The sequence below is a fragment of the Sturnus vulgaris genome, chromosome 4 (genome assembly GCF_052056855.1).
Source record: "Sturnus vulgaris isolate bStuVul1 chromosome 4, bStuVul1.hap1, whole genome shotgun sequence".
Lineage (NCBI taxonomy): Eukaryota > Metazoa > Chordata > Aves > Passeriformes > Sturnidae > Sturnus > Sturnus vulgaris.
Window position 1 is genome coordinate 14,467,520 of NC_142246.1, and position 18,013 is coordinate 14,485,532.

At 43.3% G+C, this 18,013-nt stretch overlaps 1 protein-coding gene and 1 long non-coding RNA gene across 4 annotated transcripts in view; one reads left to right on the forward strand and one right to left on the reverse strand.

Moving 5' to 3' along the window:
• Positions 1-7,847: 7,847 nt before the first annotated feature.
• LOC148223891 (uncharacterized) lies at positions 7,848-11,512 on the reverse strand. Its single transcript, XR_015803032.1, has 2 exons — positions 11,263-11,512; positions 7,848-9,338 (listed from the first exon to the last, which is right to left on the reverse strand). It is a non-coding gene; the product is annotated as an uncharacterized LOC148223891 (long non-coding RNA).
• A 1,269-nt stretch (positions 11,513-12,781) lies between these two features.
• The window catches only part of CPEB2 (cytoplasmic polyadenylation element binding protein 2), a 50,298-nt gene continuing 45,066 nt past the window's right edge, over positions 12,782-18,013 (forward strand). For all 3 annotated transcript variants that reach the window (XM_014883184.2, XM_088163161.1, XM_088163162.1), the window contains exons 1-2: positions 12,782-13,972; positions 16,633-16,911. In XM_014883184.2, coding sequence (XP_014738670.1) covers positions 12,797-13,972; positions 16,633-16,911 — 1,455 coding nt within the window. In that variant the 5' untranslated portion in view covers positions 12,782-12,796. The remainder of the gene's footprint in view (positions 13,973-16,632; positions 16,912-18,013) is intronic.

The window sequence follows — 18,013 nt, forward strand, 5'->3', positions numbered from 1 at the left end:
AAAAGGCACAGCAATTCCATTCTCCTCAGCACTTACTAGGCCACACTTGGAATATTGTGTCCCATCTTGGTCGTCTTAGCTAAAAAGACATACTAAAAAATTGGATATAGTCTAGCAGAGGGCCATCAAGCTGATCAGAGGACTGGAGAACTTGACAAATGAAGAAAGCTTGAAGTAATTGGGTTGGTTCAGCATGAAGAAGATACAATTGAGGGTTGAACACCATTTCTAACACTTAAATTGTTGTTACCAAGATGACAGAGATTCTTTTCAGCAAGATGCCCATTGCCACAAGGCAATAGACTAATTCAGAGGAAACCCATTTCTGTTCAAGAAGAAATTCTTCACCTTGAGAGCAACTGAACTTTGAGCAGGTTACCCAGACAAGTCGGGAACTCATCAGCCTTGACAGGCCCCTGATGATTTCATCTAGGGTCCTGCTTTTAACAAGAGCCTGGGGCAAGATTATCTCCAGAGATCCCTTCCACCCCAGGTTTTTCTATATGATTCCATATCAAGGTTTTTTTCTGACTAGAAAACACGAAGCAAACAAAAATACTCAGTGCTGCTAGAAACATAATTTTCAGTTAGAACTCCAGACAGAAAAACAGACTTGCTGTGTAGTTTTAGTTAAATTTCACCAGTGTCTTCTGTCCCCATTCACCTTCACTGAGGGCTTTCTAAGATACGCTATAGACTTTGTCAGTAAATACACAAACAATTTGCTGATTTTTGATATCTTGTATGTTGCACCTTGAACTGTTGATAGGCATTTATTCAATGCAGTTCTATTTATGTACAATATATTATATGCTGTTTCATTGAACACAGTAAGAAGCAAACTGCTGGAAACAGTTTCCTTACTCACAGTTTCAATCACCTTTCTCAGGGTCACATTGCAAGCAGAACTCAGGCTGACTGGCTTCCTTTCTCCCTTTTCTAAGCACATCTGCAGTGCTCTGCCCCTTGCACAAATCCACACAACCACAATAAAATTGATCCCACTATTTTCAGAACACCAAAGAAGTTCCTCAGATAGTCTAGCTAAGGCTTTACTATGACTAGCACACTGCCTGCTCTGGAGAGAACAGTTCAGGACTGGAAACTTGCAACTAAAAAGAAATTTAAATATTATGTTTCAGTGTTCTTGCACAGCAGGCCTGAAACAGCTGCAGAGTGATGGGGTACAAATGCAAAACCACATACTTGTACCCTTCTAAAACACTTACCTAACCCTTTCATGATACCATGCAAAGACCTCTATTCTACATTAATCAAAAATAAATAACATAGTTCTACTGATAACCAAAATTAGACTCATCTTCCATTTGCAATGTTTCAACAGGTCCCAGGAAAGATTTTTTTTGGACTAATTCTACTCATTTACCTCAGGTGAATATATTGGATGAACATACAGGGGTATGCTTTGATGAAAACAAAGAATCAGTACCTGGAATATTTACAAGACTGAAGGCTGTATTTTCAACTCTAAAAGAAATCATAGCAGATAAAAAGAATAAAAAGCAGGAGAGAAGCACTACCATTGTGTGCAACACTACCCCGACAAACCCAAATATTCTGGTTATCACAGCAAGGTATCACCTTCCTGTCTCCTTCTAATAGGCTTGTCTTGAAAAACATATTATCCAATGGAGGCCCTTGCAAAGTATCTCTCATAAAAGGCTTGTGACAAGAAATATGAAAAACAAAAACTTATCCGCGCTTCAAAAACAGCAAGGAGAGAGCATGCTTTTGTTCAGCTCCTGCTGTAATTCTCTCATTAGTAATACCACTGCTGACAACGTTGATATCCTTACTTAAGAAAGACGTTTGAAAACTTGAAAGAAACTACAAGAAAAACTGGTGATACAGAAATCTTGCCTTACGGTTAGAAACTAAAGTGCCTCAATGAGATTTGCTTAACAACTAAAGAGGGCTGAGATGCCTTGATCCCAGCCTTTAAGTATTTTCATTGAATACTCTCCAGCACTAAAGGCTTTTTTAACCCAGCAAAGATTGAACAAGTTAAGCCAAAGCTAAATTCAGACCACAAATAAAACACTTCACATGAACAGTGAGTGTTGGTATACAAGTGGTGGAGTCCTTGTTCTCTGAACTCTTTAAATGTGAAGGAGACATCTTTCTAATGAAGTTCACCTTGGTCTTCAAGCAAGACATACAGTGTGATGCTCTGTGGTCAGTGCTAAGGCTGCACTGGATTACATCACCAAAATATTTAGCTCTTCTTCTCTTAAAGTCTATGCAGCAATTACACTGAGACATGCTTGTAATTTACTCTAAGCACATTTTGTAAATAATTATTAGTGTTACTACACCCTTACTGACCTACTGAAAGTTATTTTCATGTAAATGGATCACTTTTGTAAAGAAAAGTTTGACTACTGTCCTAGGACTCCCATATTTAGGAATTAAATTTAACTGGGACACAGGAAAATTCACATATAGCAACTCAACGGCTGATTTGATCAGTGTTAACTGCTGAAGCCCTACAGAGACTACAACGTATTCAACTAATTCTCCAGTGTCCTATCTGCCTGAAGCCCCAGCTGCTTTTTATAGGAGCTAAGAATCTCTAATATTCTACCAGTGTTTAGCTATTACATATATTAGTTTATGAGGCTTAGCAAAGAACAAGCCTTCTTTATTAACCTTTCACTAAACCCTTCACAAACTCAAACACTGGTGAGAGAGTAACAACAAAAACACACATGAGTGTTATCAGGAAACATATATATTTATTACTTTCCAATTTCTCCAGGCCGTGGTAACCATTGAATTTTCATTTTTTCATTGATTTGATCACCACCTTTACATTATAAAGCTGAAAAGCAAAGAGCCAAAATAAAATTCTTTTTCATAAAATATTTGTCTCAATACAGAGTTCACCAGCATAATTACGCCCCTATAGTTCTGATGGTATAACTCCCCATGTGGACACTAGAATTCTACAGGCATTCATGCAAGATTAAAAAGCATCCACAAGGCATAATTATACCACTCTAGTCTCTGGTAAATTTCCTCTATTAAAGACGACCTTTCAATGTTGAAAAAAAGAAAGGTTATTTGGGAGGAAAAACAGAAAGGAAAAGCCTTGTGATTTCCTAATGTAGAAATTTTATGAGGTTTTCTGCTCTTTTAGCCACAACCTGCTATATAAGCATGCACAAAAAAAAAAAAAAAAAAAACTAAAAAAAATTGCAACTGTGAAAACAAAGGTTCCTTGGATGATTCATTTTGACTGACCAGCAGTCAAAGCACACTGACCCAAAATGATATCACAATTACTCAAGGTCATTTGCCAAAGTTTGGGAATTTATAAAGATCTATGTAATCTTCACTCTTAATATCATGGGTACAATTGATTTGTGGCATACAAGTTCCTCAGCTTCTGTAAGATATACTCAAGCAGCAAACTGTTTTGTGCCATTGTGTAAGAATGGATCTGAGCTGTCAGTGCCATAATGAGAGAAGAAATTACAAAATTACAGTAGGTTTTGTACTCCCCATGTAAAAGATGAAGGCAACAATTCTTCTTCCTCACCTTGTAGCTATGTCGTTAGAAAGCATGACTTCCAGTGCTCGGTTAGATAAAACTTACCAAAAAACTAAACATACGAAAATAGAGGAGTTGATGGTTAATGCATCCAAGCAATCATAATTCCTTTATGTAAGACTGGGCATAAAAGGTTAAAGTAATAGAATCTACTGAAATAAACTAAATTTAACTCCATATTTCCCCCAGGTTCTCATTATAGAAGTAAATTAAGTTTGTCTGGATGGCATTTAACTGTGTTTTCTTTTTTAATATATTTCATTTTATTGAAGTGTAATATTTTCCCTACATTTTCTAGGTTTCAATTATTATTTTTTATAGCTAATGGACTTCTAAAATATTTTAACATTAATAGTCTAAACATTTAGCTTTTGCATAGTTTCTTGGCAAAGATTTTTCTTGGATTTCTTTTCTTTACAATTATTAAGAATGCTATACATGAGCATTAAGAAATAATCATATGGATAATATGATTTAGCAACCAAAATATATGGGGCAAAATTAGCATATTGCTTTTCCAATGTCTTTGTATCGTCATAATTGTATGAATGTTCAAAAGTCATGAAGCTTAACATTGATTTACAATTCATCATCAAATCAGAGATGTAAATTATTATGGAAAACTCAAGATTTATTGTTTCTGAGTCTCAGCTAGAGCTAGGCATATTTAGAAGGAGCAGGGAGACCCATAGGAAAATAAATGAAAGTTTCAATAGAATCACTCTGCACTGTTCAGAAATATAACTTAGTAGGTTAAAAAACAAAGAGCCAAGGGTGGGGAAGGCAGCTGGGACACGACTAAAACCAGCTAAGTGTTGAGAGAGCCTTTGTTTGCTGTATAGCAGAGTTGAGTTCAATTCTGCACTGTGTCCAGGCCTGCCCCTTTTCCTTCCCAGAGGGACAGCCTCATCACTAGACAAGTCTCATCATTCCAGCCATGGATGATGGAGCATTTCCTAAAAGATGCTGCAGGTCCTCAGCAAATGGGAAGGAGAGCATCCTACCCTCAAGCAGGCTGGCTGCTCCTGACTAGCTAAACTCTGATATCCCAGTGGCCAACCCAGAGCTGTTGACCCACCTTGACTACTGGATATATCATCATAATTACTCACAATTATATGGTTAATGTATTTTTAAATTTTAATCTGTGCTTCTCTGGCTCTAGACTGATTAATTTTAGTTTTATGGTAAATCTGAAGAGTCTGCAATGGCAATTTCTGAGATAATTCCATATTAATTAAAGCAGCAAATTTCTTCAGAATCTGTTGAAAATAATTTTACTGAAACAGTGGGTGGTGATGTAAAATTAGTAAGCATCCATCTTACACTCAAAGAGAAAATAAGGTCAAGTACAAGAGAATGTATTTTCACATATAAATCAGATAGGTTGCCTTTGGCTTTCATACAACACAGATGCTATGGCTCAGAAGGAGAACCTGTTACTCTACTAACTTTTTGAGTTTACTAAGTAAACCTCAATACATTTTCTAGTACCAATTGAAAGCACTTTTTAAATAGCCTGCTGAGGTATAAACATATACTCCTTCTATTTAAGTTGCTACATGATCTGTACACTCCTCCAGAGGGGCAGACCTAGCTACAGACACATACTTGCTTCTTCCTGCTGCATCTGCCATCAGGGCTACCTACAGAACTCAATGAATGCTACTTCAAAGCCTCCTTGCCCAAAAATTTCCAGAGTTTCCTTGGGTCTCCTACCTCGTCTCCTACATGCAGTCACACTAGAGTATTCGACCCTTCAGAACAGATTATTCTATCACTGGAAGCACCACGCAGTTATTCCTAGCACAATTCAGTTCCGTGACCTTCTGGAGACCTAGCTAGTGATCACTGAAATAATTCCTTAAAATTTCAATTTGCCTCCTACATCACAATATTCAGGTACATAAATATAGGTTGAACATTTGTGCAATTAGTAGAGATGTCTCATGCATTCTGTGAAGCAGAACCCGTACTCACAGAGCTGTGAACAACACCTTCATGTTTGGTAAATAGCAGCAGCTGCATCTGCACCGTGCATAGAAAAGGAGATGAAAAAATACTGTGTTCTGGCTATAGGAGCACACACTGCTGCACAAACCCCAGCACATAGGAAAATCCAGCAGAAAAAAATCTTAGCACTCACAGAATTTTGGTTTATATTCTAGTAATGTGACCAAATTAACCAGCCATATTATAAGGGCTGTCAAAAACATTATCTGATATGCAAGTGCTCCAGCAACAACACAAGCTTTAAAAGCTTAAAAGCCATTTTGAGAATTAAACAAAGATTGACAGTATCTCTATTTTGTAGTGCCAACTTTTTGAACACTTTGCATTTGTCAAGAAACATATGATGGTGTTGGCAGCAGTCCCCAGTTAGCACTGGTCCTCTTTGTGAAAGCTACTGCCTAAACAAAGAACTAGATATGGTCTCATCGTCAACAAATTTGAAGTGTCTCTGCTCCACTGGTAAATTATTGCTATCCTGTAGAGGAGGTGGAAAAAATGCAGAATTCTGCAGCACACACAAAATAAGCTCTTTGCAGGTTTTCTTGGCTGTTCACATGAACCATTCTATCACTTTTCAGCAACTCCAGCTTACATTATATCTACAGGCTTACAGTAAGCTGAGATAGTCACAGTATTTAAACCTTCAAACAATCTATGCTGCAAATCTGCCAGCCTCCTGTTCCTCAGAACATTTCATCTCAGCTAAAAATTATCAGTTCAGAGGGGTAAGAGCACAGAGGTATACAGATGACTGTGATGCATTCCACCAGATAGCCTTTATGAATTTTTTAGCTGAACTTTCCTCTCTCCTTGTTGTTCTTGCCAACCACATGCAAAACATTTTATAGACAACAGCAATTCCTTGGAGGCTTACATGCAGTATTCAATTCCTAACAATAAAACATAAGAAAAAAAAAAATCTTTTTTTCTAAACTGAATTTCATCCCATATTTTCCTTCATCCTAAATTATAACTAGCATCCAGTACTTCCACTGCATAGCTGAGAAGCAAGCAGAAATTGCCACATTCAATTAGCACAGCAAAAGTAGCAAACTAGAAACAGGATTTCATTCACTTTAATTCACTAGTTGGTTGCCACAAATACTCGTCTGTAAAACATGGAATTCTGAATACTCTAGACATTATTTTCCTTTCATGAAGATGTTTGTTTACTTTGGCAGTGATTCTCTTGGGAGGAAGTCTAATGACTTCCACTACCAAAAAAAGCAAAACAAAAAAGAAACAGAAACTGTCACTAGCAAGCAAGAGAATATTAGTCTAGTGTGCTGGTTAAACTCCAGGGCACAAAGGAGAAAAAACAGAACAGATCACTGTTTTACACTCTTGTGACCAGAACCTATATCCTTCAAATTTAGCAGGCTTTCATGATGGAAGTCAGGCTTTGAATAAAGCAAGAAGGCTGCCCATCTCCTGTGAATTTTAAGATTTTTAACCTTAAAAACAAACAAACAAAAACATAACATGCAGATGGGAATAAGAGAACAAAGCAAACTATTTCAATTGCTGGTATTAATTTTTCCCACTGCTTTTAAATTAATTTTAACACACAGTGATCTAAGAAAGGGTTTTTTACCCAATTTTGTTATATCTGGGTAATTAATATTTTTTTAATGAGAAAAACCACCAGGAGAAAAGGTAAGGTACTATGACTCAATAGGCTGCTCACTGCTGAAAAAGACTGACTTCCCTACCTCCTTCCTAAGGGTGCATGACTATTATTTTCAGAGTTTAAAAAATTCAAGAACAGAAAAACAGTGAATGAAGCACATTGTTATAAATCTTCAGACCTCTTTTTCCTGTGAGATGTCAAAACTCATCATGTGCTTTTCTACATGAATAACCTGTAGTCCCAGACTGTTTACCATGTTTCCATGGGAGGAAAATGTCATTAACAAAAAATCAACTTTAGGGTTAAGAGGAAGCAGCTCTAGCAGAAGTATGTGAATTGTGTATTTTGTTACCAGTTAGAACAATGTGCTGTTCCTGGAATGCATATGCAAGCCCATGTCAGAGTTTAGGCTGAGCAACAAAGCAGACACATGTCACAGACCACAGGACACCAGTACTTCCCTAAACGGTCTGGTCCCAGGGAAGATCGAGCAGATCTTTAGCAGAACCCTTGCAAGCACTGCAGGACAAACACAGCTACCTAAACAGAGAGGGCTAACAAAGACCCGAGGAAAAGGAGTAGATATGCAAAACAAGAAGGAGTGGTGAAACAGCAAGACAAAACAAGAAACAGACTTTAAATTTTTTTATTTGGTGGCTGTAGAGCTTTGGAAAAGAGGTCAAATGGAGTAGTAAATCACTGCAAATGGTGAAAGGCCTATAAATACTGTGGGCTGTGGAAAGAACAACCTGTTGCATTGTAAGCAGGCAATGAGTCTCTACTATGCTGAGCCAATCCACAAAAGGTTTTTTGAAGTCAATACTATCTGTAACACTTACTTTTAACTGTAACATGCAAAAATATCATCATAAAAGCTGTGTTTATTATTGGAATGAAAGCAAAGATATTTCTAATGTGTACATCTAATTGCAGCCCATATTCAAAATCACAGGCATGGTGATTTTCCAACTAGCTATTAGGAGGGATTCTACCACTAGTCAGAGCTATTTTGTTTTGTATACATTAGGCTCCTGATAGTCTCGTGTTCATTTACAAAATGAGGAAGCACTGAAGTAGCTCTGTGTACATATCAAGTCTACATACTATATCTAAGTTCCATGACTTATTGTGTGTTCATAAAAACTGTAACACTTGTTAAGTGGTATCTGATCATTAAAAAGTATGGATCCTACCCCACAAAAGAAGACAAAAAGTTAAAGGAGCTAAACCCACAGACTACTCTGAAGTGCACAGCAATGGGATTGTGCACAGTACAATCCCATGCAGTTCTTATAAGTACTAAACGTTTTATTGTTCAAGCAAAAAAAGAGAACAGTGGGCCAAAATCCTTTCTCATCTAATAATATTCTGTTCCTAACACTGGCCAATAAAAGATGTTATTCTCCTGGGTTTACAAAAGGAAAGAACTTAAGCTGTGCATGGCAATTTCTAGAAGAGATGATAACCACTCAGGGGCAAAACTCAGAAGCCACTACCTTGATGATCCCTTTCATTCACTAAAATGGCAGCCAGAGAAACTGCTCTGTAACTCTTACAGTTTATTTTGTCTTTATACAGTTATAGTCATTTTATATAGTTTAATGTGATTTGTCCTTATACTTTCTATTCTATAGCACTGCTGGTTAAACCTACCACACAAAATTTAATACCCACTGCATGATGCAGAACTGCAGACAAGATGATCATTGTCTTTCAGGCACCAACAAATTCAGGAGAGCTGTCAGCCCCAGCTCTACCACAGGCCTCCCAAGTGAAGTCAATGTCTAGCACATTTGTTGGAATGAATATACAGAAGCAGGTTGATTAATGGCTGCAAAAACCATAACTTATGTGTATTTGGTTCTACAGTACTGACAGTTTGCTTTGCAACATCTGTTTTTAACAATTTACATATTATGTATAATAATATTGCATACAGCTTGGCATTTGTAATGTTTGTTGTCTAGTCTTAAGGAACTCATCCCAGCTCCACGACTCTCTGGCTTCTTCAAGTCACTCAGGTGAGGGGTGGCTCGGCCAGCATGCTCTCCTCTTCAGGCAGTCTCACTCTGGTAACAATCAGGGAACATGGACTCCAAGCCTCTCAGTACACCCTAAGTTCTGGAAAGGAAAATTTAGGGAGTTACTGTGTTGCAAATAGATGAGATACCTGGAGGAAGCATGACACATGCTTCTTGTTCTTAAAATTGGTTTAGGTATTTCTTTTCAGACACCTTCCAACTAGTCTAATCCAAAAAAGCTCTCAAGCCTTCCCTAGAAAGGGACAGGTGAGATAAAACAAAGCAGGCAGAAATCAAGGGATTACAGAAAAGAGAAAAACATTAACACAAGAGGGTATGAAGGCCAAATGGTCAAAAATCAAGAAATTGGAGACTAGAGAAACAAACTGCCAAGGACAGGCCTCAGCACTTCTTGATGGCACCAAGGTGCTGGTTAAGAGACCTGACTTGGTGGAGGAGAAACCAGAACTTGTGGCCTCAGCACACAACAAGGGGTCTCGTATCTGAGGCAGAAGAGCCTGCAGGATGCTTGGTTTGATTCCGTATAACTGTTCTTGCTTGTATTAGAGTCAAGTAGCATGTGCCACAAGACCAGGGACTACCAAAGATTCACTGGATTCTGCAGCAAGACAACAAGAACCTTTCCTCATAATCAACAGAGAGAGAGAGAGAGAGAGAGAGATCAGGTTTCTCTCTCTAAAAGTACCTTTATTAGGGGATGAATCATCCTTTGGTAGCACCTGTCTTGTGTTTGTAGAACATTAGGCAGCTAATGCAGAATGGACACTTTCTTTTTACATGGTTAAAAATAGATGATCTTCACTCTGTGAAAGCTGATTTAACAAACACACGCAATGGGGTGGTGGCTACCATGCCAGAGATAAGCTGTCGTGAAGGACGTGAGCACTCTTGTCTTTCAGTCAATTTTAAAAACACTCACGTATACTGAGAGAGCTGTTTTGAAGGAAGAATTGCTAAAATTTTGAGCTTGATTTAAAGGTGAGGGACAGAGAAGCTGCTTACAAAAAAACCCCTCAACTGAACAAGTTCCTACACACTTTGTAGAAATAGGCAGCTGGTATAGAAGAGTGCAATGCAGCACTGTTTCCACCCTTGCTAGCCATTGCCTGAGAACGCCCCAGCTAGAGGACAACTTCTGTTCAAGCTTGCACACAACTCAGTGTCAGGTGTATGACAGGAACGCAAAGGGAAGCCAGATGCTACCAGTTCTGCAGCTCACCAAACTAATGCTTATGAGGACTGTGCTGTGAAGCGATTCACTCTTCAGAGAGGAACCAGTACTCGGCCTGCAGCATTTACTCAGCATGTGACCATCTGTAAGGCCTTGGTCTCCACTCTGGATTTTTTAGCCCTGGTGAGACTGCCAAGTTCTTGAAACAAATACCAATATAATGAATAATTCTGGAGTGCTAAGCCATAATACAGTGAAGATAAATACGTATCAATTATTCTTTGATCTTGCAAGTGCATTTTCATATTAACCCTGCAAGATAGGACAGATTCCCCAAAATATATCCATAGAGGTTCACAACATTAGAGATCACTGGAAAAGCTGAAACTATTTTTTTCTCATCTATGTTTTAGATGCATATAGAAAATATATATAGATTTAAGAAATAACAGTTGTTACACTGGTTCAGACCAAAGGTCCCTGGGGCAGGAGGAATGCAGCTATCCAGTCGCTGATAGTGGGCATGGGCAGATGCCTACAGAAAAGTTCAACAGGTCAAACACATGACACTTTCCCCAAGTACTCACACATTCAGCAGTCCTGTATGAATTCTTTCACTGCTACAGCCTTCCCAGAGCACAAAGAGAGGCCGCTTGTGTTAGTCTTTTCAGGGACATACACGTTGACATCAACGTTACATCTGTACGTGCTAAAGTATTAATTTGTTTGCATTGAACAGCTGCCAAGAACTGTGCTTCCACCGCATGGAAAGAGTAAAACCCCACCTTTGATACTGGAATACCTCAGAAAGCACCACCCCGTACCACCACACCTCAGCACGGGTTCCGCCCGAGCTTCCGTGGGTCTCTCAAGCGTCCAACCAACAAGGTTTGCTGACAGGCCCCGGGTGTGTGGTGAGGAAGGGGTGACGAGCCCATGTTCGGCCGGAGCTCTGGACGCTGCAGTGCTCCACGGGACAGGAAAGGGACAGGGAAACGCACAGGGACAGACGCGCATCTCGAAGGCAGAGGGAACACGGGCACACAGCGCACCCCGGGGCCGCGCTCGGGGGCGGGGCCGGCCCGGGGCTGGGCGGGGCCTTGACACCCGGCCCGTCTCGTGCCGCCGCGCTCGCGCTCCACCCGCCCGCCCCGCCTGTGGCGCGCGGTCGTGCGTCAATGCAAATGAGCGGCGCGCGAGGCAAGGGGGCGGGGCGAGCCCTCTGTCCCCCGCCCCGAGTGAGCGCCTGACGGGATCACGGGCGGCAGGAGAAACCGGCGTCACGGCTGCCCCTGCCCAGTCTGCTGGGATAAAAACCGATCGCAGCCGCTGCCGCAAAACCAAATAAAATCTGTTTATCTCAGGTGTTTCTCGCTTGACGATAGAAAGGTCGTCGCAGCCCACTAAGAGCTTAGTTTGCCCAAGCGGCCCACAGAGCTGGCACCTCCCCTTGGCTGAAGTGGTAGCACCCACCCTGCTCGTCGGCGCCAGGGGGCGGGCCCCCGGCCTGATGCATTATTCATGTCGGGGCAGGCCCACAGGCTCATTACCGTGGTCTGCCGGCCTGGGGCGGTGCCTTTGGCGTCACTGTGACGGATGTTCCGGCGCTCTTAAGGGCGCCGCGGCGGCTCGGAGCCGGCAGCGGGGCGGGGGCGACCGGGGGGCGGCAGGAGCCTCGCTGAGGAGACCAGGTCGCCTGCCCTGTGGAGGTACCGGCGGCCTCCCCTCCCTCCTTCCCCGCCAGTGCCAGGCCCGGGAATGTCTCGCCGTCCCCCTACGTTGAGGTGTGGCGGCTAGGGGGTCGGACGGAGGAGTTTCTGTCCGGGAGCAGTGACCTGTCCGGGCGAATTCCTGATCTAGTGGATCCCTGTGGGTGCGACTGCAGGCGGAGAAGGGCCGCCTTACTGGGAGTCCCAGTAAACGAAAAAGAAATCTCCGATAAAAATGGGCTTGTATCAAAAAACTGCGATATTTATAAAGCAGTACAGTGGCGTTGATGGGAAAGAAGAGCGCTTTATTCTATAAAAAAGCTATTTTGGGACTTACATAGTGGTTTGCGATAGGCGGGTGTTTAAACTCTCCCCCCGCCCCCCAACACTTCGCCACAAAGATTATTAATTATCTTTGTCTCTTCAGTGTGCTGGAGTGGGGGTTCACCTTTGCGCCGAGCCGGTGTCAGGGGAGCTCCCGCAGAAGGCCACCCTAGCCCCTGCCCATCGAATCCTTCCCATCCCCGCAGCGGCCGCAGCCGCCTCGCCTCATTCCTCCTGCCCCTTGCCGCCCGCTGTAGCCGGCTCGTCCGGCCGCCGGGTCGCCGCTGCCCTCCCTGTTTCCCCTCAGCGGTCGCTGCTGCGCATCATCAAAACATGCAGGATGAGCTGCTCCTAGGGGTGACACAGCAGCAGCAGCTAGGCAGCGAGAGGCTGGGCAGCAGCCCCGCGTCGGGACACCCCCCTCTCGGCCACCCCTCCTCTGACTTTAAACCCTGTCTCAGCCCCCACCAGGATTTAAACAAGCAGCAAGCGCAGCAACCACAGCCGCCGCCTCCTCAGCTGAGCCAGAAGAGGAAAGAGTTTAAGCAGCAGCTCAGCAGCCCAGCCCAGCTCGGCAGCAGCCACCCCCTGAATAACCACCACCCCCCAGACTATCATCACCACCCCCCTCAGCAGCAGCAGCAGCAGCAGTTCAGCCACCCCACTGACAAGTACCAGCAGCAGGAGCACAGGCAACAGCAGCAGCTCCTCAGCGCTCACCCCCCGGAGCCACCGCGGACGGGGGATCATTCGCACCACCGGCCCGTCGGCCCCGCCGAGCACCAGGGCGGCGCGGACAGGGGGGGTTTGGAGCGGCTCGCCCCTTCCTGGCCGGAGGGATCGGCGTCCGCGGACCCCAATGTGGGGGTGGCCGCCGCCTCCTGCGTGAATCCGCCTTCGTCTCCTCATCTGCAGGCGAGAGCCAAGCTGCCCCCCATGGAGTCCCCCCCGAACAGCCACTTACTGGGCAGCCCCGGGAACCTCCTGCCCGGCGGGCTCGGCTCTGGCTTCAGCAGCCTGCAGAGCCCGGAGATCCCCAGCCCCCATCACCAGAGCGGGGGCGGCTCCTCCTCGGCGGCTTCCCCTCCTCCTCCGCCGCTGCCCGGCTTCGGCACCCCCTGGTCGGTGCAGACCTCGTCGCCGCCTCCGCAGCAGACGCAGCAGCCTCCGGTCTCCAGCGGCGGCGGCGGGCAGATCAGCGCGATGCCACCCCCGAGCCCGGAGTCCGAGACCAGCTTCTACCCGGGGATCCCGTCATCGATCAACCCCGCTTTCTTCCAGAGCTTCTCGCCGGTGTCTCCTCACAACCCCTGCGCCGGGCCCTTCAGCAGCCCCTTCTCGGCCGCCGCCCCCCCGCCGCCGCCGCAGATGAATTTACCTCAGCAGCAGCAGCAGCAGCAACAGCAGAACCGGAGATCCCCTGTGAGCCCCCAGCTCCAGCACCAACACCAGGCGGCGGCCGCCGCCGCCGCCTTCCTGCAGCAGAGAAACTCCTACAACCACCACCAGGTACCGGGCGGCGGCCGCGGCGGGGAGGCCCGGGGCGGAGAAGGGGGACGCGGGGAAGGGAGGGAAGCTCCGCTGCCCTCGACTGGCCGGCCGCGGGAGCCGGGCGGCTTCGCTCTCGCCGGCGCCGGGCGAGGCTGCGCGGCGATGACAGCCCGGCGGGACCGCGGCAGGGCGGGGCCGGCCCTGCGGGAGGGAGGGCACCTGCGCCCCCCGGCCGGTGCGGCGCCGGGCGGCCGGAGGGGTCTGTGGGCAGCAGCCGCCCCGCGCCCGGCAGCGGTCCCCACCCGTTCCGGGTGGCAGGTGCCGGGATAACTCTTCTGGCCCTTCTCGGTGCGCTGTCGCCTCCCGAGGGACGCCGAGGTTTTACTCGGGACGAGAAGAGAGGGTTTGCGCTTAAAATAAGAGCTCAGCCGCTCCTGTTGGGTGTCTGGAAGTTCCGCCGTGAAAACACCCCCCTTGTCCCCCCGAGTCGCCCGCGGCGGGCGCGGTGTCCCCGGAACAATGAGGCTGACAGCTCCGGCCGGCGCCGCCCCCCCGGGCAGCCCCTTCCCCAGCCGCGGGCCTTCCTCGGGCGGGCTCGGTCAGACGGGCACAGGTCGCCGAGAGGAGGGTCAGATGGGAAAGTTGATACCGTCGTGCCTTTTCGGGGCTTTTTGACTGACATTGCTTGAATGTATATCCGAGGACAGCGCAGCGTTTCGAGTTACTGTAGTTCTGTGACCGGTTTTAATCCGATTTTAATCGAAGGGTTCAGAGATCTTGTGTTAAAAGGGAAGTTTACGTTTCTTCCTGGAATAGAATATTATAAGAAATCAGTGAAAAGCAAATCCGCAGTAATATTACCAGCTGTTGCGTTATAAGCCCGTTTTGCTCCTATAATTTGCTCAGTTATGAAAGGCTGAAGTTACATAGGCCTCATATTATTTATTTTTTCATTCTAGTATTAAATCCGGTCAGATTTAATCGGTGGAGGTTCATTTGTATGAAAACTGGAATCTCACATTGTGTGCCTGTTGAAGAACTCATTACGATGCATTATGATTAGGTGCTAGTTGTCCTTAACATTTTTAATAACCTTCTTCAAACAAATTCCGAGCAATTTTCCAACAGTGAGGTGTACAGGAATTTTCTCTCACTTACAAGTTGTAGGTATACTTAAACAGTGCCATGACAGCATAGCTAGCAATATTAGAGGCTTGTTAACGTTTGGCATTATCTCTTAAGGTTTGTTTCACAATAGAGTGCCTGCCTCTCCCAAAATTCCAACGCAAGTATTCAAGTTTTACAACATAATTATCTATAATTATATAGAATAGGATGTTTTCCTGGTTACTTGACCAGGAATGGCTTTAGTGGTTTTTTTGCTTTGTTTTCTGGGGGTGAGGGGTGGTGGGGGTGTTGTTACAATTTTATCTTTCTGTCTTCAGAAAGTTCTCTTTTACCTGATACATAACATATTGACATGCTTTAAATTTTTAAGTTATTAGAATTGCACGTTGAGGGTTGCTTGCAGCTAAGCTTAGAGATAAAAGTACTGTGTTTTCACTTCACAGAACCAAATTTAGAATCATCACACACCCCCACTCTATTTCTGTGTTTGAGAAAAAGCATTTCCAAGAACAGTCAGATTTGAGACTACTAAAGATAAATACAGTTCTTCACTGTCAGTCATGCTCAGTGGGTCCACCTCTTGGTAATAAGACAGCCACTATAGATCCCTTTTTAGCAGAAGTTGTAGCTTAGAAGTAAAATCTTAATCCTTTAAAAATCTTCTTTCTAAAAACTGCTTCCATTTGCATATTAGAGAATACTTATAAGTGTGCACTTACAAGTGTATTTAGGTAGATGTTAAGATACAACATATTTGGATAGGAGAAAAAAAATAAAAAAAATTTCTAGAGTACACTCAGCAGAATCCTACAGATTCATTACTCCAGGAATTACTCCATTCATTACTTCAGAAATATTTGAGCAGTGGCTTCAGAATAATGCATTTTAATGTGGAAATGTTAAGATAGCTCCTTCAAACAGATTCTCTGTACAGTAGTCAGTTCTCTTTTTGCTCTTATATGGTAATACTGAGACAATGATATTCAAAATACTGGAGTGGAGGGAATTAAATCTACCATTTTAATTTTTTAATTTCTACTCACTGTAGTGAAATGCTGCTATTCACTGAGTATAAATAATTATTACTAGAAATATAAATACTATGTTAATAATATTTTTAATTGATCTCTTCGAAATTCTTCTGTTACTTTGGCGAGATCTCATCAAACAATAGCAAGTAATGTATGATTAAAAACTGGTTTCAGGGTTTTTTGGAACTTGGTTTACACCCTGGGATTTTTCTTCTGCATAGTTTTAAAAATGCTGTCATTTTAATAAAATGACAATCAAAACTGACTGCACAAGTACTGCAGCGTTTACTGGGGAGACATATGGAGGACTAGAAATGACTTTTTTTTTTTTTTTTTAATGAAGCTGTATTTTCTTCCTTGCCTCAGTAACTAATTTACATGTTATCAGAAGAGAGTGGTTTATAGAAATCTGTGCTTTGCTTACTTGGTGGTTGCCTATTTTGGGGTTTGGACATTTTTTTAAGTAGAAAAGCATTTCAGTTATTTTCAAAATAATATAAATTAATCTTTCTTTTTTAGCCTCTTCTGAAGCAGTCACCCTGGAGCAATCAGAGCAGTGGCTGGAGCACAGGAAATATATCCTGGGGAGGAATGCATGGCAGAGACCATCGTAGAACTGGAACCATGGGAATTCCAGGAACTATGAACCAGATCTCTCCTTTGAAGAAGCCCTTTTCTGGTAATGTCATAGCTCCTCCTAAATTTACTCGCTCTACTCCATCACTGACACCAAAATCGTGGATTGAAGATAATGTTTTCCGAACTGACACCAACAGTAATACTCTCCTTCCTTTGCAGGTAAGGATGGTATACCTGGTGTGTTCATAGTCTTCCATAGCATTTTTACTTCATTCATTTTTAATTAAACAGTGGTTGCAGCCCTGATACTTGGTTTGAAAATTGTGTTTCTGTGTTATTTTTAGTCTTAAATTGCAATTAATCCCCCCACGTGTTGAGTGTATTCAGCAATATATGATTCTCACAGTTGAATAAGAATATTGATTGTCAAGAAAGATACAAACTGTAGGCACTGATGAGGCAATAAAACATAGTATGTTTAATCCAGGAAGTATTTTCTGCCTATGGTAATGCTTATATTCTTATAAATCCCTTCAAACCTCAGGGTATTTTTTTGTTTGCTTGTCCTTCTACTTAGGTTTTCTGACTTTTGTAGATGGTTCTCAAGTCTTTGTCATGGTCGTCTTTTACTGGTATTCTAGGCTGATGTTTGTGTGTCAGCTTTTTCCTCCACATGTTTGTGTTTTGTTTTGTCTGGGAGCCCTGTGATTTAGAAGTGTTAAGTGGAAGGATGTGTCTTAGAACTAAAGATCTGGATTCACCTCCTGAATTTTGCCAGTGACATCTTATGTGACTTTAAGTAAGTCACTTAACTGCAGCCTCAGTAAACTCTTGATAAAATGCTATTTTTCCCATTCTTACCTGTATTAATTTAGTCATTCCCTGTCAGCAGAGACCTTTCATTTGTCGTAGTTGTGACCACATTTGAGCTGTATTTGCATAAATGGCAATCTAATTCTTATGTAGCTGAAGTAGTGCCAGAAGGGTGCTCCTTGGGACAAGATTTCCTACTAGAGTTCTGGTTTTTTATACCATTTTTCTGGTGAATTTGGTACAGGAGGCCATGTCCGGAGTATCCAGGTGCACTCTGATATTTGCAGTGTTTTTGAAGCTTACCTCATTTTTGGATGTGCCAAAATTGGCTGAAGTGTATACATTTGGACCTGAAAACTTACTGTTCACACTGTCAAGACAGGTTCTCTTAAGTAGCCTTGCTAGCTGGAATATAGTAGTAGAATAATCTTTTGTGTGGGTAGAAAGATGGGGGAAAGAAATGCGGTATTCTTCAGGAATTGTGTTTTATTAAGGAAAATAGATTACA